Here is a 23,771-nt window from a genome sequence, read left to right as displayed (position 1 = left end):
AAAAAAAAAAAAAAAAAAAAAAAAAATAGAATAAAATAAAATTATTAAATTTTTAAAAATTAAGTAAAGGAGCTTATGGTTTCTAAGCACTAGATGATATCAGAAGAGATCTCCTCCATACAATACACAGGGCAAGAAGAAGGCAGAAATACAGAGATAACTTTTGGCAGTCGTATTTTCTGATATTCCTAATAAATTAAGACCTTTTAAGGACAATAAGAGGGCTGTGGCTGTAGCTTAGTGGTAGAGCGCTTGCTTCGTATGCATGAAGTACTGGGTTCAATCCTCAGCACCACATAAAAATAAATAAATAAAATACAGATATTGTGTCCATCTACAACTAAAAAGATAATTTTAAAGAAAAGACAATAAGAGAAACAGGAGGACTCAGTTTACCTGTGTTTGCCATATGCTCATCGGCATTTAATCCATTTTCTATTGCCATTGGTGGCACCACAACAGTACAAACAGCTGGCTTGGTTTCTATGTCAGCAGAAGTTGCCATGTCTGTGTTTTGATGAGTGTCTTCCACAAAACTGCTCTCTGCAAATGGACTGTCATGCCCTGAAGAGTCTGATGTTGGAGAGCCATCAACAGTATCACAACCACTTTCTTGTTCTTCATCTGACATACTACAAGAAAGCAGTTTTATAAGTAATATTTTTAACATTAAATCTGATATTGTGGGGTTGGGGCTGTGGCTCAGCAGTAGAGTGCTCGCCTAGCATGTGCAAGGCGCTGGGTTCGATCCTCAGCACCACATAAAAATAAATAAATAATAGATAGATAGATAGATAGATAGATCTGATATTGAGTAATATCCAGGCTCCAGTAAACTTAAAAGAATCTTACTCAGCTATTTTACATAATTATTCATTTTTCCTTTACCAACATATCATGTTTTCAAAGAATTCTAGACCCTAAAACTCATTCTCTATTCAATCGTTAAACCCAATTCCATCCTGTTTTAGAAAAATCCTTTCAGTACTGTATTTTTTCTCTTTTCCCCTTCCCACTTGATCCTTAGTGGTACTTCATAAAATTCTCCTTTATAAATTCTACATAATTTCATCTAGACAGAAGTATTGTTCTGGATAATTTAAATGAAATGTACAAACACACTAGCATGTGACTGGGATATTTCAGACATATGCCTTTTCAAAAGTCTTCCGGACTCTTCCAGGCAGAGTCTCAAATTTCTTCTACTGTTGATTGTTGACTGTTCTCAGGCTCCGACAAGATCTCACTGTTTAGAGTTTCTACATTACTGTTTGTTTTAATCACTAATTTCATACAATTTGAAGCATCTCTTTTTATATGTACATTTTATTTTCCTTTTTATCTTGTATGCATATTTATGTGTATATGCATAATTTATGTGTGTATATTAATATATAAGCTGAACACATCAATTTCCAAACCACATTATAAGTAATTTATAAGAAGAGAATATATTAAAAAGACTTTATAACTTCCACAGAGCTTTGCCTATTAGTATTTAATGCCATGTTTCCTGACTAAGGAAAAAGAGAAGTGTTCAAAATTAACTCTTAAAATTTTTTAAAGTATTATTGTTGACAAAAAAAATTCTAAAAACTGAAATCCAATGTATTTCATGAAAGTTCTTGTGGCTTATCTATTAAGATGTTAACAGATCATGCTGGTTATGAGAAGCTTACTGTCTTAGTGGCAGTACATGTCCCCAGCTAAAAAGAGGTCTAGAAAAGGAAATATGGACAAAACCATGCAAACACATCATCAATGATTTAAAAAAAAAAAAAATCACAGTGGCTGCTCTATAGATAGTGGGTCAGTCAGTAATTCATTACACAAAATATTCTTTTTTTAATTTTGTTCCAACAAATGTTTTTATTCAGAATTTATCACATAGTAGTCTCTGGAGCTCAAGTTGAAAAAGTGGACTTTTTTTTTTTAACCCTTTCGAAAACAGATTATTCTTTAAAAATTATTTCATAGAAATTTCAATTTTTCATTTGGAATTGTTCTATAATAATGAAAAAAAAATTCTACTAAAAACCTGAATCCACAAAAAAGTGATCTAGTTTAAAAAATTATGTTTAAGAGAGAATTCACTGTGGTAAATTGACAGATACTTATTAACTTACACAACAACAAAATAAATTATAGGCTTTTAGTAGATTTAATATTTATTACATACTATTATTGAAATTCTCTTACCTGTTCGGTCTCTTGCAAGGGGATGGGCTGGACTGCCCTGAGGAGCTGGTGCTCAGAGTACTATCAGGACTACTTAATGAACACATCCGATCAATATTCAAAGTGCTCTGGCAAGCTTCACAATCTAGATTACCTTTACATCTAGTGGAAGAGGGAAGGGGAAAATATGGGTAAAAAATGAGAAGATACTCTCAAAGTAACCAGAATTTACATTTTTAATTTAAGGATGGGAAATGTTAAGAATGAGCTACATGGACTAAAATTTAAAGCTTAAAAATACAACAGTAATCACAACAAATTTGATGTAGCATATCCACTTTGACTAGAACCCGTTTATCTCATCTGAAGGTTTTACTCCAAACTAACAAGGTTGTCACAGGTATTTTTCAGCACTCCAGGGGCACCACCACCATTCTTTAAGGATGCCGAGTTGGGCACTTACTCTCTGAGCGAATGTCTTGGTGAAGTCTCTTCCTCATCAGTGTCACTGCTGATAGTGATCACACTCACTGCAGGACTCGGGGAATCGGCGATGATGATGGTTTGCCGTTGCTTTTCTGAAACCGATGAATCAGAGTCCTGTCTGACAGACGCTTCACAGCAATCTCTTGCCTCTACTTCTGAGTTATGATTGTCCTGTGTTTCTACACAACTTACTTCCTCAACATCTTTTCCATTTATTATCTTTGGAGAAATAAATGCTGAATGTGGGATACTGGTATTCTGCAATGAATTACTCCTGCAACCAAAGGAATAATTTGTAATTTCTATAATCAAAATATGGAAATGACATTTCTCTAATATATCTGTTGAACTGAACAATGCAAACCTTCACTTGTTCAAGTGTGTGTACATAATGCACTGACATATCAGGAGTTTTTGTGAAATATAGAATATTTCTAAAAATATTAGTGTAGATTGCATTTATATACATTTAAGTGGCCATATTTGGTAAATGTTATATCTGAATGTCTACAATTGCTACGTTATAGGTAGATAATAAATCAAAAGGGCAAGAAAGACAATCTTACCAACAGAAAGCATTTATTTCCTCTCTTCCTGGCTCCCATTCCATTAGTTTTACCAAAATACCTCTGAGAAATTGAGAAGGGAGCTCGCTTAGTGTTTGTAACAAAGCTATCAAAGAGGTCATTTTGAATACAACAGAGTGACCCTTTAGTGTACATGCAAAATTCATTTTAAAGATTAAATCTCAAAATGCAAGAAAAGTTGAAGTACCAATACCCACCTGTTCTGACACAGTTTATTTTTCTTGGTAGTGGCAGGCTGAGGCCAGACTACATGTGCAATGCCCACACTAATTGGCTGAGGGGCTGATAAAGTTATCTGATTTGTTAGAAGAGGCTGTGGCATCATTGAGTTGTAATGATTGCTGTGTGAAATCATTTTCCTAAAGAAAAAGTTCAGAAAAATTAAATCTCTTCTTTATAGAGATCTATTTTTTTCAGACTATTCACAAATCTCTTGTTTTGAACTTACCCCCAGTCTCCAAGCCTTTGTGAAGCAGCCACACCCTCAGAAGTTAGTGTAGCAGTAGCAGGAGCCATGGGTGTTACCTGCTGCCAGGCAGGTACCAGCATCTGCTGTGTTCTACCAGACCATGTCTGCTGTGTCAAAACAGAACCACCAAACAAAAGCCTCTGAGTTATAGGTCATACAACTCAAACTCAAAATGTATTAAAGTCACAAATAACAATTATAAAAGTTAAAGGCAACAAATATCCTACAAAAAGGATTGAAAGTGACCGACCCAACAGCACAGGCTGATAATAAAACAAATACATCAGTGCCTTTATTTATATGTCAAGAGGACAGCTCACGTGCAAAAACATAATGAATTATGACCAACCTGAGAGAGAACTCCTGGTCGGATCTGTAGAGGCTGCACAGCTGGGGCCTGAGTTACAAGTGGAACTGTATTGTCCACCCTTATTGAATAACTGGTGGGTTTACCATGTGCTGCAGGAATACCTGTGAAACGATTCAGTAAGAGAAAAAAAAAATTTCCTCTGATTTAATTTATAAAATCATTCTAAATGTAAAGAAATAAAGTCTTGGTTTATAAAACCATTCCCTATGCAAAACTTTCATAACTCTAGTAAAGAAATGTACTTTCTATCTACTTTGTGTTACATCAGTCCAAAAACTGTTATAAAGTTATCTGGCCTCAGCCTGCCACTACCAAAAGAAAAACTCCTTGTTTTATGAATGCTACACAGAGTTGAGTCATTTATTTTTCTTGAAATTTCCATTTCCCTTTGAAGTTTGCTATTGTAGTTTATTTTCTTTTCAGATCGTTCTCCCACTGTAATGAAGGCCCTAGAAAGGTAAAGGCACTTGACATCCTGATACCCTGGCAAGTAAATGTTCTTATCATACAAACTTTTAACTATGAAGCTGTGGCAGGATCTGACATACTTGACAACAAAAGGGGGATATAGTGCATTTCACAATTCAATGGACAAGATGGTTTGTGAAGGGGATGGAAATTCCAGAGATTTCCAAATTTCTGAATGGCATATACATTAAGGAAAAGCAAAATAATAACAATAATAATAATAATAATAATAATTTATTCTGCCTAATTTGATGACATAACAAAGCTTTGCCCAATATGGCTTAAAGGACAAGTGCTCTAGTCCTCGAGAGCTGCTGGAACTCCAGAACAAATATGTTTCCCATTTAACAAACAGATCTACCTAATTATCCATGTGGAAAATTAAAAGTAGGCTTGCCAGCAATGTTAATACCATTAATGTTAGTATTTTTGTTCAATGTATTGCAAAGTGCCTTCCAAATATTGTCTTACACAATTTAACTTTGAGACAAGAAAATATAAGCATGATACCCCAACTGAGAGCTTTAACTAACAAGATTCTAGGGACATCATCCAGGGTCAAAAAACAATTAACTAGAATAAATTAACTACATAATTCCAGACTACTGTAGTAGTCACTTCCAATACCTTGCAAGAAATGTGTTGTTAGGCAATTTCACACAACTGTGTGAACAACATAGCATTGTACTACTAAATGAAGATGACTACCAAATCTCCTGGCAATGTAATCTCCTGCTCACCCCCCACCTACCACCGCAGTACTGGGGACTAAACCCAGGGCCTTGTGCCTGCTAAGTAAGCACTCTACCACTGACCTACATCCCCAACCCCAGACAACATGACCTTAAGGAACCACTGTCAAATATGCAGCCCTTCAATGACTGAAGTATGTAGCGCATGGCTTAAAAATATTGTAGGTTTTTGAATAAAGGTGATGTTGGCTGTTTTTTCAGTCATAAAAGAAAAATATAATTGTTTTCTTTTCCTACTGAAAAACAATCTTACATTTTTTTTTGCACAAATATAAGTGCTAATCCTAAGGTGACTTTTATCTTACTATCAGTGTATTCTACTTTCTCACTCCACCTAAAAAGCTAGGTATGGATTAAGTTTTACAAAAGTCTAGACATTTCTTTTTCCTAACTGATTTTCTTGCCCCTTCCAAAACGTATGCCTTGATAAGAAAATTCTCTAAGAAATGGAATATAAGCACACAAGCAGTGAAATTATACCAGGGCAACAGATAATTTCTTCAAGGAAAGAAAAAAAGCATAATTCACTTTGATAAGGAGGAAACTCCCAAACCCAAACAATAATCAAATTGCCCTTAAGTTCTCTTTATTAACAACGCCTGAAGTAAGAATTCCCTTATATCTTCTCTCTTCAATAGCAATGGATTAGAATCCCAACTTTTTTGACAGTTATTAAATTAGCTTAAACTTGGTCTTTGATTAGATTTGCTTTAATGATTAGAGAAGTGGGACATAAAAAGCTTATAAAGATTGTTTTACAGAGTAGAATCTTGCTGGAATGCATCTCACTCTAAAATGGTAGGTTTCATTCAGAGGGGAGGAATGGCTAAACTTTTCAGGTTACTAAATAATTTTAAATGCTTGTTTCATACATATAACTTATACTCAGATTTGTTAAATAAAAGTTTGACTAAGTCTTCTACACTAAAGTACTTTTGGGGGAGGGGGTTTCTGGGGATGAACCCAGGGCCTTGTGCATGCTAGGCAAACAGTCTACCAGCTGAGCTACATCCCCAGTCCTATTAAAGTATTTTTTAATAAGCACAATCTTACAGAATCTATGTACAAATATCTATATATTATATTAATAACATAAATACATTACCTATACACCATGGCCCCAGTGTAAAATAAAAAATTTAAGTCAAAGAGATAGGCATAAAATTTATTTCAAAACACAGTCTAGGATCACACCAAAATTACTACTCCACAACTGCACAGTAATTACTTTTAAATGTTTCTTACAGATAGACTGGCACATCATGAAGGGGAGGGGTAAGAAATCCAATACTGAGATTTTCTATAGTGATGCTGAGTTGGGGAAATTGTCTACTTCTAAGGCAGATTGTCTACTTCTAAACCACTCATATACTTGCTACTATATGTACAGAAGAGTTACTTTTTTTAATCAATTATACACCATATAGTTAAAGGATTTATTTAACCTTATTGAAATGTTTTAAGACTGTTGCTCAACCCTGTTTAGAAATGTATCTGATAAGTCTCTTTTTTTATACATAAAAAATAAGCTCTGAAGAAGAAAAAAAAAAAAAACTGCTACTCCAAATCTTCATGGAATACACCACAGTGTGGGGTGAGTGACCCTCCAACTGCCTCTGGTTCATGGGAGAGATTATCAGAACCAAAAAACCTATTTGTTAACATAGATTATAAACTCACCTAAGAGAAAAACCAGAACGTCTACCACACTCACTTTCAGATGATATATATATATATATTGATTAATTATGCAAATATAGTAAAATATTAATGCTTGTTGAATCTAAAATAGAAGACATTATTTTTTTCATTTTCTATGTATTTGAAATTCTTACAGTAAACAGTTGGAGAAAAACACACACAACAGCATCTTTAAAGAGGGCTAACAACTTGATAATGTGGGCAATTTTATTACTAGAGATAGCCATTGGTCACTGCCACAGATACTCAAGGCCACCACTAGATCACAATTTCATCTTGAGAATTAACCATTTGTCATTTTTAAAAAATGCTTTCAGTTACACAACCTTCCAACTGAGACCTTATATCCCATATGATCACACAACTCAAATTGACATGTAGGTCAATGAAAGACCACATATACTATAATGTTCCCTTAAGATTATTGCCTAGGGACATGGAAGCCATCTTAGTTTGTGTAAGGATGCTCTATGATGGACATAATGACAAAATCACTTAACAGCACATTTCTCAGAGTGTATTCCTATTGTTAAGCAAAGCATGCACACATATTAAAGAGCTGAGAAGAAAGCTACCAAGTAGAACAGTAGTTAAAGATTTGACTTGTTTTCACATGTTAATACAACCGAGTCAACAAACATGTTCTTGGTACTTTGTTAGGTCATATGCGATATACCAAAATTTCTCAGAAGTTGCTCAAATGCTTAAGTGAAATTTAAAAATTCAAAAAACTTCAAATCCAGACTCCTGAGTTGCTGGGACTAAAGGCATGTACCACCATGCCTAGCAAAGTACAATTTAAATGACAGAATACCTTGAATAGCTGGGGGACAGATAATCAGTGTCTGCTGAAAAGCATCACCACAACCAAACTGTGCAGTTCCCGCCTGCAGGGGTATCCCGTGGTGTACAACAGAGTGAGCAGACGTGGTTAATGCCTGTAACAACAATGCACAGCACATTACACACAGCAGTATTCCAACTGCCACACACATTCCTGAAAATCTTAATTCTACAATAAAAATTGACCCAGAACATGAAAAGAAAAACAAATTGACCCAACTAAATTAAATTTAAAAATTGATTTGTTGAACTCTACTTTTGGCAGTTGTGACATAGAAGAGTAAGTAGAAGATATGGAGAGAATGAAAGAGGAATGTAAAAAAATGAATTTGAATAGATTTGTTCCAATTGTTAGCTTGAAATTTCGGATTTAATAGAAAAGCTATACCATGTCCTCCCAGCACTATAATTTCACATGCCAACAAGAAACTTTTGTCTACCTCAAAAGCAAAATGAATACTCATAAAAATTTTTTAAGAGTATAATTATTAATTACCACAAGTTCTTACCTGACTTCTTAATGTTCCAATTTTAGTAAAATTTGCTGTCAGAGTAGCAGTGCCACTTGAAGCAACTGGTCTTAAAAGTGAAGTTTTGTTGTGATGATTTGGGTCACATGAATTTGGGTGGGACTTACAAATATCCATAATATGAAAACAGGACTTCACACTGCAAATGAAAAAGTTAAAGATGTTATATTATTTTAAGTGCTTATAGTAGTTTAAAATTATTGCATATTAACAAAAAAATTTAGAAAATAAAATTCTGATTTGCATTTAATCTACCTATTTCCAATATTCATCTTACTAGGATATCCTATGAGGAAAAAAATGAATTTAAAAGCAAGGAAAAGTATTATTATTACCTGCAACATTTTAAGACAAAAAAGCAATAGTGGGGGGCTGAGGTTACGGCTCAGAGGTAAAGCACTCGCCTAGCATTCGAGAAGCACTGGGTTCAAGCCTCAGCACCACATGAAAATAAAATAAAGATATTGTGTCCACCTATAACTAAAAAATAAATATTTTTTTAAAAAATCTAGTGGGTATTTTGTAGATAGCATACAACATTTTTGACCCTTATCCTAAATGTTTTTTCCTAAGTTTCTGTTTCTCCAGACTAATGAGTTAAATTTATCAACTATGTAGTTACAATGTTATTTTCACAGTGGGAATCAATAGGACATGCTGAAGTATTTGGGGTAAGTAATGGGGCTTCATGAAAATATCAATTTTAAGGACAATTCATAATAATAAATAGTGATTTATTCCTATGCCTTCTTTGTTAAGTCATCTTAAAATAGTAAATGAAGCTGGTTTATATTATTTACGTTATTCCCCTCCCTTAAAAAGGAGGTCTAGGACTCATAAAAATTTGTAAGATTTGCCTAAGGAAACTCTGATAAGACCTTCAGATTTTGAGCATATATTATTATAATCTATCAAAAAACTTTTTTTCTCTTCCAGAATGCAGCAGAGCAAAGGTATGAAGGGAATGGAAAATGGAGTTTGAAGGACACAAAAGAACACAGGATCTAAGGTCTGTAAAAACTGAAATGTGTCTTGGTAGAGAAAACTGATAATATTTCCTTTTACATATCACAGGTTACTGAGGTAAAAATGCCATGTAAAACCAAAACCACTTGCTCTTATTTTCAGTATGGTTCTTTTGGAGAAAGAACATTGAACTGCAATTCAAATTTGTTCTATTTCTACTCTGCCATTTACTGATCTACATAAACTTGACCAACTTATCTATTTCTTTTAACTCAGTTTATATATATGTAATGAAGAAGAATCATTTTTTAACACATTGATTTTCTAGAGATCTATATTATTTTTCAAGAACCAATACAAAACATTATAAGCAGACATACTGGTTGCTATGAGGAAAATCTAAAAGATGTTTCATATTAACAAAAGGATGGTTCAGCGTCTCAACTGGAGTAATTCTTAAATCTGCATCAATCAGCAACATTTTCTTCAATAGGCTAACAAATTCTCTTCTATCCGCTTTCTCAGCCAAAAGATCACTTCCTTCCAAATCCATCACTGTGTTCACCTATGAAATCAAAATTTCAAAACATCAAATAAAAATAAGTCATAGAGGGTAGGAGATTTAAAACATTATAGCTTTATAAAAATATATTTAAAAAATAGGAAACTACAATGATTTTGAAATAAATAAAAACAATTAAAATTAACAAATCCTCAAAGTATTTCGAGGTACCAAACAAAATTCAAAGCAGAGGAAAAGCAAATAACCATTTCTAATGTAGGAAAACCAAGTCTGCTTGCTAGGATTTTTCCTTTTGAAGAAAATATTTTCTACTAAGTAATAAGATAGCTAAACTAAAAATTTGATAAAGACATGCAATTTAGCTTCTGAAAGTTTGAAAATTTAGAATCAATTTCATTTGAAAAACATAAATACAGCAATTACTCTACAGTCATTTAGAAAATGAGTAACATGCCGGAGACAGTAGTATACTCCTGTAATCCTAGAGGCTCGAAGGCTAAGATCACTAGGAGGATCACAAGTTCAAGGCCAGCTTTGGCAATTTAGCAAGGCCCTAGGCAACTTAACAAGACCCTATCTCAAAATAAAAAAGAAAAAGGGCTGGGGATGTGGCTCAGTGGCAAAGTGCAATTTCCCAGTATCAAGAAAAAAAGAAATGATTAACATATTTTGGCACCCAAGGCATTCAAGACTACTATCTTAAGCTTAGAAGATTAACAAATGTAACTGTGGTACTCACATGCGCAATATCATCCAGACTGTTGAATATGTACTTTCTGGCTTCTTTAGACTTCATTCCTGTCTCAGCTTCATGTTCTTCCAGTGTCTTATTACATATATCAAAGAGAACAATAATATATTAGTAGCCACCATTTGCAAATTTCTATCTCTTTAATCCTGGCACATTTAGTCTAATTTATTGAGCATTCTAAGGCAAGTGACATTTTCAAAAGAGCGACAATCAAAAATATAATTTTTAAAAGCACAAAAAAGTTAAAAAAAAAAGCGCCTTGCTTTAAGCAAAGAAAAATATTACATATATAACAACTCCTTTTAAACAAAAACTATTTATAAAGTTAATCATTGAGAATTTACTGATTCCACCAAAGACTCTAGCAATAGAATCTTTGAGATAGGCAGTAAGTGGTTAGATTCAGTTCTTAGATTCAGTTACCATCCTATAAAGCTTAATAATATAGAACTGATTAGACAAGCACACAATACAAATGTAGTTATGCATATAATAGTTAAAAAATCATTAAGAGCCAGGTTCAGTGGCAAATATCTATAATCCCAGCAACTTAAGAGACTGAGACAGGAAGACAGCAAGTTTGAAGCCAGCCTGTGCAACTTAATGAGACAGTGTCTCAAAAGATAAATAAATAAAAAGGGGAGCAGGGGTTGTGGCTCAGTGGTAGAGCGCTTGCCTTACATGTGTGAGGCACTGGGTTCAATCCTCAGCACCACATATAAATAAATATATTGTGCCCATCTACAACTAAAAAAAAAATTTTTTTAAGGGCTAGGGGTATATATCAGTGGAAAAGTTCAATTTCCAGTACCACACCAATCAATAAATAAATAAATAAAAATTAAAGGTGAGTTAATTATACTGTTAGGTTAGAAAATGAGCTATTATTCTGAGAGAACTTCCTTCTTAAAGGATTTTAAAAAGTTCAAAAGGATAGAATGTAGTAAAATAAAAACAGGCATAGAAGAGATTACCTGTGCAAGAAGCAATTTAGAAAACTGTTTTTCTAAATATTATTTTTTAATGAATTACCTTTAATCTCCAACCAGAATGAGACATATCTGTTTCTCTGCAAAAAAATCTTGTGGACTTCGTACCCACATTTAACAACTGTTCTCCTGGTAAACCTTGAGTCTGAGAAATGTATCGAATCTGAAAAATCATTTAAAAAAATACAGTTAAATTCTTTCATGCAATAGATGTTATTTGAACACTTACCTTAGCCACTATGCTAGATGTTGGGTCAGACATGAAAAGGTATCATCTGTGCCCTCAATAAATTAATAGTCTAGTGGGAAATATGGTACAGTATTTAAAGTACCATAATAAATGTATGCTTCATGCAAAGACAAAACGGCATACCTAAAATAATCTTATAGTCAAAGATCCTTGATAAAAACCCTGTACTAAAATTACAATACACATAAATATGGAAAATCAAGAGAGAATACCTAAACATTCAAAGCCTGGAAGTACAGAGGTTCATTAAGGGAAAAATGGTTAAGAGATAAAACTGAACTAGCAGACAAAACCTTATCAACAAGAAGTTTCAATTTTGTTCTAGGAGGTGATAATGGAAAATCAATGGAGAAATTCAAGCAAGAAACTAACAACTTACTGTCCTGTGCCCCCCATCCCCTCCCCTCTATTAAGTACTAGGGATTGAACCTAGAGTCTCTCTACCACTGAACTACATTCCCAATCCTTATTTAAATTTTTTTATTTTGAGACAGAATTCATTATGTTTCCCAGGCTGGCCTCAAATTTATGATCTTTCTGCTTCAGACTCCCGAATCATAACTTACATTTTTAAAGTAATGCCTAAGAATGGGTAAGGAGATAAGGCCGGAGGAGACCGACATACAGGGGCCTGAATTGAGAGACTGGATGGAGAGACAGTAAGTAGAGCATTCAAGAAATTTAGACTGAGAGACAAGATGTATTACTACTGAGGGAGTCTGGAGTCCCTGGCCTATGTGTAGTTGTTTCTATAAAGGAAGACACACAGTTATAGATAAGCTCTCCCAAGGAGCATACTAAAAACCTTCAGCCTCAGGGACTGGTTGTTCTGTTTGGAATACTTCTCCCAGTGTCCATATGGCTCTCTCACTTCCTTCAGGAATAGGCTCAAATGTCACCTTTATCCACAAGGCTTTCCAAGCCAATAAATAAAAGCAGGCTCTGCCCTTCTCAGCAGCCCCATCCTTCTGGACATATTTGTCCCCACTATGCTTTTTACCATCTGTTATCCTATACATTTACTTTCTACTTTTTTTACCCCATTCTCTATTAGAAACTAAGTTCCATGTAGGGAGGGACTCTGTTTATGTACATATATCCCCAACACCTATGACAGTGCCTGGTATACAGCAAGCCCTCAGATATTGGTTCTCTTACTCATGATTGGGAATATAGAATAAACAGAGGTTTAAAGGGAGAGAGATGCCAGGAATGGTGGTAATCCCAGCTACTCAGGAAGGTGAAGCATGAGGATTACAAGTTTGAGGCCATCCCGGACAACTTAGTGCAACCACGTCTCAAAAATTTAAAAAGGGCTTTGGATATAGTTCAGTGGTAGAGTACCCCTGAACTATAGAGAACTTCCTTCAATCAATCCCAGTAACTAAATAAGGGAAAAAAAAAAAAAAAAAAAAAAACATGGGCTATAGCTCCTTGCCTGGAATCAAAATCTAGGGATAGGACACCAGGAGAGGCTGAGGGATTTGAGAAACCAACACAAAGACTATGAAACCCATTCAAGTGACTGATAGGCTGACATCTGTCGGGTGAGACTAAAGTCCAAAAGATCACCAGGACCACAGAAGGGGGACAGAATAGAGCAGGGTTTGGTTAGGCCCTTTGACCTTTTTTTTGTTGTTGTTTATTTATTTTATTTATTTATTTGTGATGCTGAGAATCAAACCCAGAGCTTCACACATGCTAGGCCACCACTGAGCCACAATCGCAGCCCCAGGCCCTTTGACTTTTAATCCTTCCCCCATATTGCCTTGGGAGCTCATGAGGTAGTATGGAGGTCCACTGTTAATAGCTTCTGGATTCAGACTTTCTATGTTCAATTCTTAGGCATAGGGAAGTATTTAACTTCCCCACAACCTAGTTTCCTCATTTATAAACAAGAGGTAATAGCATGTACCTTCTAGAGTTGTTAAGAGCATTAAATAAGTTCATGTGGGAGGGACAAGAATAGGAAAGATAGTAGAATGAATCAGATGTAACTTTCCTTTGTTCATATATGAATCTACCACCAGTGAAACTCCATATCATGTATAACCACAAGAATGGGATCCTAATTAGAATAAATTATACTTCATGTATGTACAATATATCAAAATACACTCTACTGTTATATATATCTAAAAAGAACAAATTTTTAAAAATTTTTAAAAAGTGAGTTCATGTAAAGTATTAACAGTTCCTGGCACATAAAAGAGTTCAGTAAGTAATCATCAGTAATATTACTATCACTCACTCAACTGCCACTGGAAGGCAAAAATAATAATCATAATTTTCTTTTTTTTAAGTACCAATATTGAGGCTGGGGTTATGGCTCAGCGGTACAGCACTTGTGTAGCACATGGGATGCACTGGGTTTGATACTCAGAGCCACATATAAATAAATAAAATAAAGGCCTATCAACAACTAAAATATATTTTTTTAAAAAATACCAATATCCTGTTTTGAGGGTCCAAGTTTATCAAGGAAACTACTAAAATAGCAAACAGATAACAGAGAAAGGTATATGCCACTGATGCTCTTATCACATCCTAAATTAGAAAATCCAAATCTAAGGAGATGGGAAAGTCTATGAAAATCAAACACATTAAATAGTCTTAAAAACTTATGTGAGGGCTGGAAGTATAGCTTAGTGGTATAGGCCTAAATGTCATGCACAAAGCCCTGTATTCAATCCCAAGCACCACCAACAAAAAAGAAAAATAAATGTGAAAAAAAAAAAATCTGGTCAGGAATTGAACCTAGTGTCCTACACATACTAAGCAGGCATTCTACCACAGAGCTACAGTCCCTGCCCCTATAAACATGTTCATGGATGCAAAAAAGCATAACACTCCCAAACCAATGTAGGATTCTTTTTTTAAAGAAAATTAAGGGTAGAAGAAAGTTCTCCTATCTTGAACTTAAACATTTAATTAGGCCTATTGAGCAAACCATCTTACTTGAAAAAGAGTATAAAATCTAAGACTAACCACCAAAGCAAGGAGTCTAAACCTTCGCTACTATTCATTTACATTTATATTTTAGAAAATCACTTATTTTGAAACACTAAATTGAAAATTAGTCAACTAATGATGTTATATTATTTTTTCAAACTCTTTAAAAGCAAAGTCACAAACATTCTGAAAATATTGTTAGTCTACATCAGATAACACCTGTTCCAGGTTTTGTTGGAGTTTTGTTGTGGTTGTTATTATTGTTGTTTTTTTCTTTTCCTTTCTTTTGTTTAACCATCAATAATAGAATTTAGAAAACTTGGGTTTTGATCATTGTGTTGTTTTTAAAATTAGCATTGTGACTTGACAAATCAATTTATTTTGTGGTACCTCCGTTTTCTCTCCTTTGAAAACTGGGAGGACAATGAACAGATAATCTCTGGGGTCCTTTTAAGTACTAACATAGGTAGTCCAAGAATAGATGTGTTAAGTCCAAATTCAGAGTACAATAACAAATCAACTTTGGAATTGCCACTAGATGGTGTCCTGTTCCAGAGTAAAAAGCATGCCACAGAGCCAAAAGTAGCGGTTGACTGGTTCCTCAGCACTTCCGAGGGATGATGGGACATTTGATGAGATTACCAACTCTTTCAGAGGTAGCAATAGTCTAACATCTGCATCAAAGTTAGAAGCTGGGTAAAAAGCTTGAGAGAGAGAGAGAGAGAGAGAGAGAGAGAGAGAGAGAGAGAGAGAATATGGAAAATTTTTTTTAAAAAAACTATTTTTTGGGCTAGGGATGTGGCTCAAGTGGTAGAGTGCTCGCCTGGCATGCGCGAGGCACTGGGTTCGATCCTCAGTACCACATAAAAATAAAAGATATTGTGTCCACCTAAAACTAAAAAAATAAATATTTAAAAAAAAGAAAAGAAACTGTCTTTTAAGAGGTATTCTACATATGGAGGAGGGAAGGCAGAGACTATAAAAAACCTGACCTAAAAGAGAAGGTTCAAGGGCTGGGGATGTGGTCAAGTGCCTCTGAATTCAATCACCAGTACCCGCTCCCTCCCCCAAAATAGAGAAGGTTCATGGGTTGAAAGTCACTGGAAGATGATAAAAGTCAATGCTAATATCTAATAAAACTACATTTATCAATACTAAATGATTTTTAAAGTCATCTCAGGAACATTCAAGTCACTCAAATTAATTATCTCTTATATATTCCATTTGGTATAGAAAACCAAGCCCTAAAAAACAGAATTAAAGAACAACATATTATGTGATTGTCATGTGCGCTTTTAAAATGTTCTATTTTCGGGCTGAGGTTGTGGCTCAGTGGTAGAAGGCTTGCCTAGCACGTGTGAGGCCCTGGGTTTGATTCTCAGCATCACATATAAATAAATAAAATAAACAAACGTATTGTGTCCACCTACAACTAAAAAATAAATATTAAAAAAAGTTCTATTTTCTATTTTTTTCTTGCTTAAAAGTTAAATATCATATCACCTAAATAAAAATTACTATTATCCAACATAAGCTTACTACCAAAAAAATTATATAACGACTTTGTTGAATTTGACTTACATTTCCCATTAAAAAGAGTTGACTCGATCTCCAGAATAAGGAAGACACAAAAAGAATAATGAATAATGAATAAGAGAGCAGTTTCTCCAAAAACAATCTTCATATTAAAAAATCAAAATGCTAGTAAATAACACTGTCTAGTAACCAATGAACATTCCTAAAAACTACTATGAAGGGGCTGGCATTGTGGCTCAGTGGTAGAGCACTTGCCTAGCATGTGTGAGGCACTGGGCTTGATTCTCAGCACCACATATAAATAAATGAATAAAATAAAGGTCCATCAATGTCTAAAAAAAATTTTTAAAAAAACTACCATGAAAAGTATGTTTCATGAGGTAATTTCGTGGATCCTACTTAGAATCTTTAAATAGTATTTAAAAAGACTTCTAGCACGATTAAAAAACAGCTGAAAAGATAGACAAGGGTTCAAGTAACTTACAGTACTTGATAGTCTATATAATGGCTGTTGGTTTAAAACCAAAAGTTATGATGCCTTTAGAAGTCTGTGTATTTGAGAGGAGCTCAGATTTCATATGCCAACAAAGTTTGTCATGAAAGTAAAACACAATTATTTAAATGAGCACAATCCAGACCTTATATAACTACAGTATAAAATGAGATGTAAAAGATTCTCTAAAGAATTCTAAAGAATTCTAGGGCTGAGGCTGTGGCTCAGCAGTAATGCACTTGCCTGGAATGTGTGAGGCACTGGGTTCGAGCCTCAGCACCACATATAAGTAAATTAAAAAAAAAATAAAGGTCCATTGACAACTAAAAAAAAAAAAAAAATTCTAAAGAATTCTAAAACACTGGTTTGGGACCTGTGAATTGTAACTACTTTAAGAAATTTGACTTCAACATTACAAGAGAGTTTTGAAAATCAAGAATCAATGTTAAGATCTTGAACTTAAATTCTATAATAACAAGTTTTGCCAGTTGACAAAGATACTCATGTGATTTGTATACTTGAGTCCACATACCCTTCTAAGTCTATTATTATTCTTTCTTTTTACCAATTCAACTAGGTTACTATGATAGTTCTATTACCTGATCATACTCCAAGGCTCCCGGATAGAGTGGCCATCCGAGGAATAATTCTGCAATCACACATCCCAATGACCACATGTCTATGGCTTCACAAAATGGCAACCCCAATATTATCTCTGGAGCTCTGTGGAAGGGAAAAATCAGTCAGGGTGGTTTTCATTTAAGATTATCTGGTTTCATCTGATAGTCTAAGAAATGTTATCAAATGGCAGAGGAATCATTTTCTACTTTGCTCTTTCATAACTCTTTGAAACACAACCATAATCCTGATTTAAGCTGAATAGGGCACCATTAGTACATCAATCACTGTGATAAAATCTCATGAATCTTTTACACTTGTACAGAGTTTTATTATCATAACACTTTAAAAATAAGAAAAAAAACAGATCTTGTTTTTCAGACTACAGAAGACTAGAAATAACACACAATAAAGAAAACTAGCAAACGATTAAATACATGCACCATGACATCAACACGACTAAAACCAGACAGTGAGAGATAAGAACAAAGGAAACAAAACAAAAAGCCCAAGACTAAAAGTGGATCTAGATCTAGGTACTACTTCAGAACACAATAATAATAAATGTTCACATGATTGGGGTCATTGGTCATCCACAAAACCATGTTCAATGTATTCTCCCCTGAAAAGTAGAAAAGTATTAGACAAAAAAATTAAAAGCATTTTATTACTTAAAGGACTTTGGTTAGAAGTTGGAAAATGTACTCCATGAAATATTATCATTCCCAGATAAATTACGTAGCTACTTCATATGACTTTCCTGGGAGAAGCTTCATGTACTGCAATTGCAAAGGAAGTCACAAACATTACAGTTATCCTGGATTTGTTCATATGTGTATGTGTGTGCGTTTAATTTTAAAACAACCTTGAGGGGCTGGGGTTGTGGCTTAGTGGTAGAGCGCTTGCAAGCCTAGTAAGTGTGAGGCACTGGGTTTGATTCTCAGTACCACATATAAATAAATAAAATAAAAGTCCATTGACAACTAAAAGAATATTAAAAAAAATTGACATTACAGAGAAGTTGCGAGAATGGTAAACAAATATTTCCCCCAAAATCACCCGAGAATAATTTGCCACATTACTGGATGCTTTGTCTTTCCTACACACAAAAATATTCCCCTACATATCTGCAATTATAAACATCAAGAAAAGAACAATGATATATTGCTAACCATCTAAGTCTCAGAGCCCATTCAAGTTTGACCTATTATACTAAAAATGTCCTTTTTAGCAAGCAAAAGGATCCAACTCAGCATCAATTGTGCATTAACATTTAGCTGTCATATTCCTTTGAGATTTATTTCAATATAGAATGTTTCCTCAGTGTTTCCTTGATTTCCATGACCTTGACATAAAATGTTACAGGCCTGTTACTTGTAGAAATGTCCTTGAATGTGGTCTTACTAGTGTACACTCATAATTAGATTCAGGCTATAAATCTGTGAAAGAAATACCACAGAAATTTGTTTTCCCTTAAACTGTATCAAATGGCACACAATTTTGATATGTTCCATCATCTCTGGAATGCCCTCCAAAGTCTCACATGTTAAAAGTTTGACTCCTAGTACAGAAATGTTCAAAGGTAAAGCTCTTGGGAAATCAATGGATCATGAGGGGTCTAAACTCATCAATGGATTAATCCATTGAGGGATTCATGGCTGAATGGACTTAGAAGGTAGGAGGTGATGAAAACTGTAGGAGGTAAAATCTAATAGTTAAAGGGCATGAGTCACTGAAGTCCAAAATATAAATCCAAGGTACTTGGAAACTATACCTTGTCTCTGCTCCTTCCTCTATCCATCACTCCACTCTGCTTCTGGGCTACTATAAAGTGAACAGTCCTGCTCTACCATGCCCTCTTCACCATAATGTTCTACCTCACCACAGACCCACAGGAGTGGAGTCACCTGACTGTGAAACTAAACCTCTGAAACTATGAGCCAAAATAAATTTTTCCTTCTTTCAGTTTTTTTCCAGGTATTTTGTCACAGAGATGAAAAGGTAACAAAACACCTTCCATCACTAATAATTTTCACGGTGATCACTTAATTAACATGGTATCTGCTAGATTTATCCACTACTGAGTTCCTCCTTTTCTCTTTGTAATTAACTACTTATGGGGTTTCAGTTTGAAACTAACCCATTCCTTATGAAACTTTATATTTATTCATTTATTGACCTCCATGAGTACAGATTAATAGACTCCTGTTTCATTCAGTAGGTTATAATTCATTGATATAATTATTCCCAGATTTGACTGCTTAGAAGTCCTTTAAAGTTTTATATGATTTTTGACATGTCCCCACATTTTCTGATTATTTCTTTGCTTTCTGGCACAGCAAGATAGTCTAGGTTCATGTTGTTCTTTTCCTGTTAAGGCCCCAAAAGCCACCATTCTCTGAGGATACCCGGTATTTCTTTTAGTGGACAATGATAAGTTCAAATGAAGATCAGAGAGCTATGGATTCTCATTACTATTAAGATGATTCCCGGGGCTCCCAGTATTAGAGAGAGAGAGAGAGAAAGAGAGAACACACATATATATAGGTATATATGTGTATATATACATAGTTTAGAAGAATAAACTGTTGATTTCTTAACTGAGACTTCTGGTTGTTATTATCTTCTAAGGCAATAATTTGTTTGGCTCAGTCAAGTGCTTGCCTAGTAAGCGTGAGGCACTGGGTTTGATTCTCAGCACTACATATAAATAAATTAAATAAAGATCCATTGACAACTAAAATGATATTTAAAAAAAAAAAAATGTGGTCCCAGGGAACTGTTTTGTACTGAGGATTGAACCCAGGAGCACTTTACCACTGAGGTAAGTCTTTTTTTATATACTTTATTTTGAAACTGGGTCTCACTACATTGATGAGGCTGGCCTCAAACTTTCAATCTCCTGCCTTGGCCTCCTGACTTGCTAGGATTACAGATATCTGCTACTGCGCCTCTCATAAGACAATGATTCTCAAGCTTGGCTGCACATTATAATCATTTGGCCCTGGTTACACCCTACACCAATTAAATTAGATATCTTGGAGTAACAGGGTGTTTTCAACATACAGCAAACAAAATTACGAAGCAATGCCCTGCACTCAATAAATTAGGCCAATGGGAAGACCACCCTATTTTCTCCCTGTATCTTATATCAGAATAAATGAATTATTTTCTATTATAGATTTGGTATTTGCACAGCAAAGCTTGTATTCCTGGCTATCTGTGGCTATAATTAATGGTTAAGATTCGGCAGATCTTTAGTCAATCCAAAAGTATTTACTGAAAAACAAGAGCCATGGGGCAATGCTATGAAAGATCTTCAAAATATAATTATAAGAAGGTTTCATTCTTTTGACAAAATAAGTGGTTGTTCGGATGTATACACATGAATTGTAATCAGATGTAACTGAGTGTGCTAAACCATATTGTAGAAGAGAAAAAATAAGTTATACTAAACTATCAAGCCTATATATTCACAATATTATATAAAAGAAGCTAGAAAGAAACCTCATTTCTCAGTTTGCTATTGTAATACTCAGAACCTAACAAAGAAAATGCACTCAGCAAACATTTCTCAAATAAATCATTCCAACATAGTTTGAGGTACACAATGGAAGCATCACAATGACATTAGGGTTTGAAGTAGGTCTTGAAGAATGCAAGTCTACAAAGAAAGAAAAAGAATTAGATATAAGAGTTTATTTAAAAACACATATCAACTTAGATTTTAAAAGATGCAAAGCAAAACAGCAGTTCCAAAAGGATGGCGTCAAGAAGAATTTACTACTGATTTTTAATCATGTAATAATCTGAATCCTAAAGAATTATTAAGACTAATAGGACGATCCCAATGTATATAAAAGCTTTATGGTTACTCTGAAACATGAAAAATTCTCCATAGGATTTAAAATTTGTTAATATAGAAATTTTCAATATTGCATTTGGCAATGAAAGAAAAGTAAGAGAATGATAGCACCTAGGATATGCAACTTAGAGAGTAAGAAGTATGAATTCTGGTTAAGACTAAGAAAAAAGTCTCTGTCAATCAGACCAAAACTAGTGAATTCATTCTGCCATTTGATACCATCTAATGAATGAGCCAAGTTTCTGACAGTGATAAGAATATAGAAGTATCATTATATAATATTAAACAGGATTTGCATACAGCCACTTTAGCTATAAAAGTGATAGAAAAGATATAAAAGTTACATTCACAGAAGCAAACTCAGTTCCTTGTTTTAAAATGTGAGTGAATTTTAACTAGAACTGTTATACAAACGCATTATCTGTTATTTTATCAGTTCAGTTCCTCTGAGAAGCATATTCGATGTGCCAAAAATCTTGTTGAAAAGATTCCTACAAGGGATTTTGAGGGAGGAATTAAGAGTAGGTAATCAGAGCTCTCAGACCTTGAGGTCTGAAACCTCCAGAAGAAGAGAGGCCAAGAAAGAATTGAGTAAAGAGAACCTCCAACAGCAGTGCAGTGACAAGAAAGTAAGGTCAATGACGAGTCCCTAAGCAAAAAGGATCTGTTAGAGGAGACCTGGCTAACAAAAATAGCCCAGCTGTGGTAAACTAACCATGTGGTCATTGGCTCAGAGGGCCTAGAGGAAGTGGGGCTCTTCACCTGAGTACCAAAGCCTGGTCAGCTGCTCCAGGCAGGAGGCTCTCAGGATGAAGGATCTGAGTGGCACATTCCATGGCTGCCATGACTAGCTTCCAAAAAAGTTTGTATTTTATAATATATATACATATCATAAACAAAAAACACAGTAAATTTCTCTGCCACTAATCATAGCATGCCATATATTTTCTACATATATCATAGGTTAAAAATTCAGAAATAATACTTTAAAACACTTCCATTCTAGATAACTGCCAGAGATTTGAGAGTTCTACAAGATAGTTTAACCACAGAAAATAAACTTTAGAGTGCAAGCCTAGCATGCGCAGGGCCCTGGGTTCAATCCTCAGCAGCACATAAAAATAAATGAATGGAATAAAGGTATAAAAAAAAATTTTTTTAAAGTGATCATAGCATAGTGATCACATAAGAAAGTGATAAGGGATTCTGAGTAGTAGGCCACTCTTAAAATAGATCTTCTTTTCTAATCCTACAGGAAGATCTTCCACTTATTTTATCATCTACCTTATCTCCCTTCTGAGCATCCATAATGTGGCAATATTGAAGATATAGGATGGAATGGACATTATTTGTGTTTTTAAAATAGACCTGGTACACATTAAACATGCCTATTTAATGGGGAGTACAACGAAGCCTGATGTTTCTTTTATTTATTTATTTATTTATTTATTTATTTATTTATTGTTGTAGTTGGACACAATACCTTTATTTTTATTTTTTATTTTTATGTGGTGCCTCACACATGCTAGGGGAGTGCTCTACTGCTGAGCCACAACCTCAGCCCCACCTGATGTCTCTTTCTATAAATAACAACATAATTAGAAGGCAAACGTGAAACCCACAAACCCACATGGTCTATAAGTCATAAGGTACAAAGGTACTATATATCTAAATGCTGTTTTACTTTCTTATTTTGTTGTATATTTTAACCTAAATTTATCAACATTCATTATGAGCAAATTTTTACTGCTTCTCTAAATCTTGAAACACTGATATAAACCATAGGTTAAGACTTAAATTTGGTAAGCTGAAAAATCTTGTAAATGAGTATGCAGGCCTGTGGATGGTTTGTGAGACTTGTGCCAGACTTAGGAGACAATGTTCACAGTAGATGCTTCAAAACAATATATAGTAAAATAAGAAGTTACCTGAAAAGATGACCAACAATGAAACACTTTATTTGCTTTATTCCATTTTTGCTTATTTGTTTACTTATTTGTCCAATAACTGGCAAAAGAAACCCAACCCTGTTAGAAAAAGAGATGTCTTGGTCCAGAATCTCAATATATTTAGTTAAGAATAATTATATTTCTAATAATAGATAGATCCCTTAAGTTATCATTTCAAATGCCACTCAACTAAAGAACTCGTGTGCTGTTCATGCTCATTAAGAAAATATTGCATGTAATCCCAGAGGCTCAGAACTGAGGCTAGAATATTGCAAGTTCAAGGATAGCCTTAGCAACTCAGCAAAGCCCTAAACAACTTAGCCAGACCCAGTCTCACAATAAAAAATTTAAAAAGCAGGGGATGTGACTCAGTTCGTAAGCATACCTGGGTTTAACTGCTAGTGAGAGAGAGAGGGAGAGAGAGAGAGAGAGAGAGAGAGAGAGAAGAGAAGAGGAGAGGAGAGGAGAGGAGAGGAGAGGAGAGATGAAGAGGGA

The 23,771-nt window shown here is 34.5% G+C and overlaps 1 protein-coding gene across 10 annotated transcripts in view; it reads right to left on the bottom strand.

Moving 5' to 3' along the window:
- Nucleotides 1-23,771, bottom strand: part of Hipk3 (homeodomain interacting protein kinase 3) — a 92,313-nt gene that overhangs the window by 5,757 nt on the left and 62,785 nt on the right. For 6 of the 10 annotated variants that reach the window (XM_048788559.1, XM_048788563.1, XM_015477748.2 and 3 more), the window contains exons 3-15: nt 17,444-17,567; nt 11,657-11,776; nt 10,613-10,699; nt 9,731-9,915; nt 8,364-8,523; nt 7,826-7,949; nt 4,070-4,191; nt 3,700-3,827; nt 3,449-3,610; nt 3,231-3,293; nt 2,642-2,938; nt 2,200-2,340; nt 397-632 (exon numbers count right to left, since the gene is read on the bottom strand). In XM_048788559.1, coding sequence (XP_048644516.1) covers nt 397-632; nt 2,200-2,340; nt 2,642-2,938; nt 3,231-3,293; nt 3,449-3,610; nt 3,700-3,827; nt 4,070-4,191; nt 7,826-7,949; nt 8,364-8,523; nt 9,731-9,915; nt 10,613-10,699; nt 11,657-11,776; nt 17,444-17,567 — 1,949 coding nt within the window. The remainder of the gene's footprint in view (nt 1-396; nt 633-2,199; nt 2,341-2,641; nt 2,939-3,230; nt 3,294-3,448; nt 3,611-3,699; nt 3,828-4,069; nt 4,192-7,825; nt 7,950-8,363; nt 8,524-9,730; nt 9,916-10,612; nt 10,700-11,656; nt 11,777-17,443; nt 17,568-23,771) is intronic. The other 4 variants (XM_048788564.1, XM_015477752.2, XM_015477749.2 and 1 more) reach the window with 3 other exon arrangements.

This window comes from Marmota marmota, unplaced genomic scaffold (assembly GCF_001458135.2).
Source record: "Marmota marmota marmota unplaced genomic scaffold, marMar, whole genome shotgun sequence".
Classification (NCBI taxonomy): Eukaryota; Metazoa; Chordata; class Mammalia; order Rodentia; family Sciuridae; genus Marmota; species Marmota marmota.
Note: the sequence above shows the minus strand (reverse complement) of the source record. Positions and strands in the feature narration are given on the sequence as shown.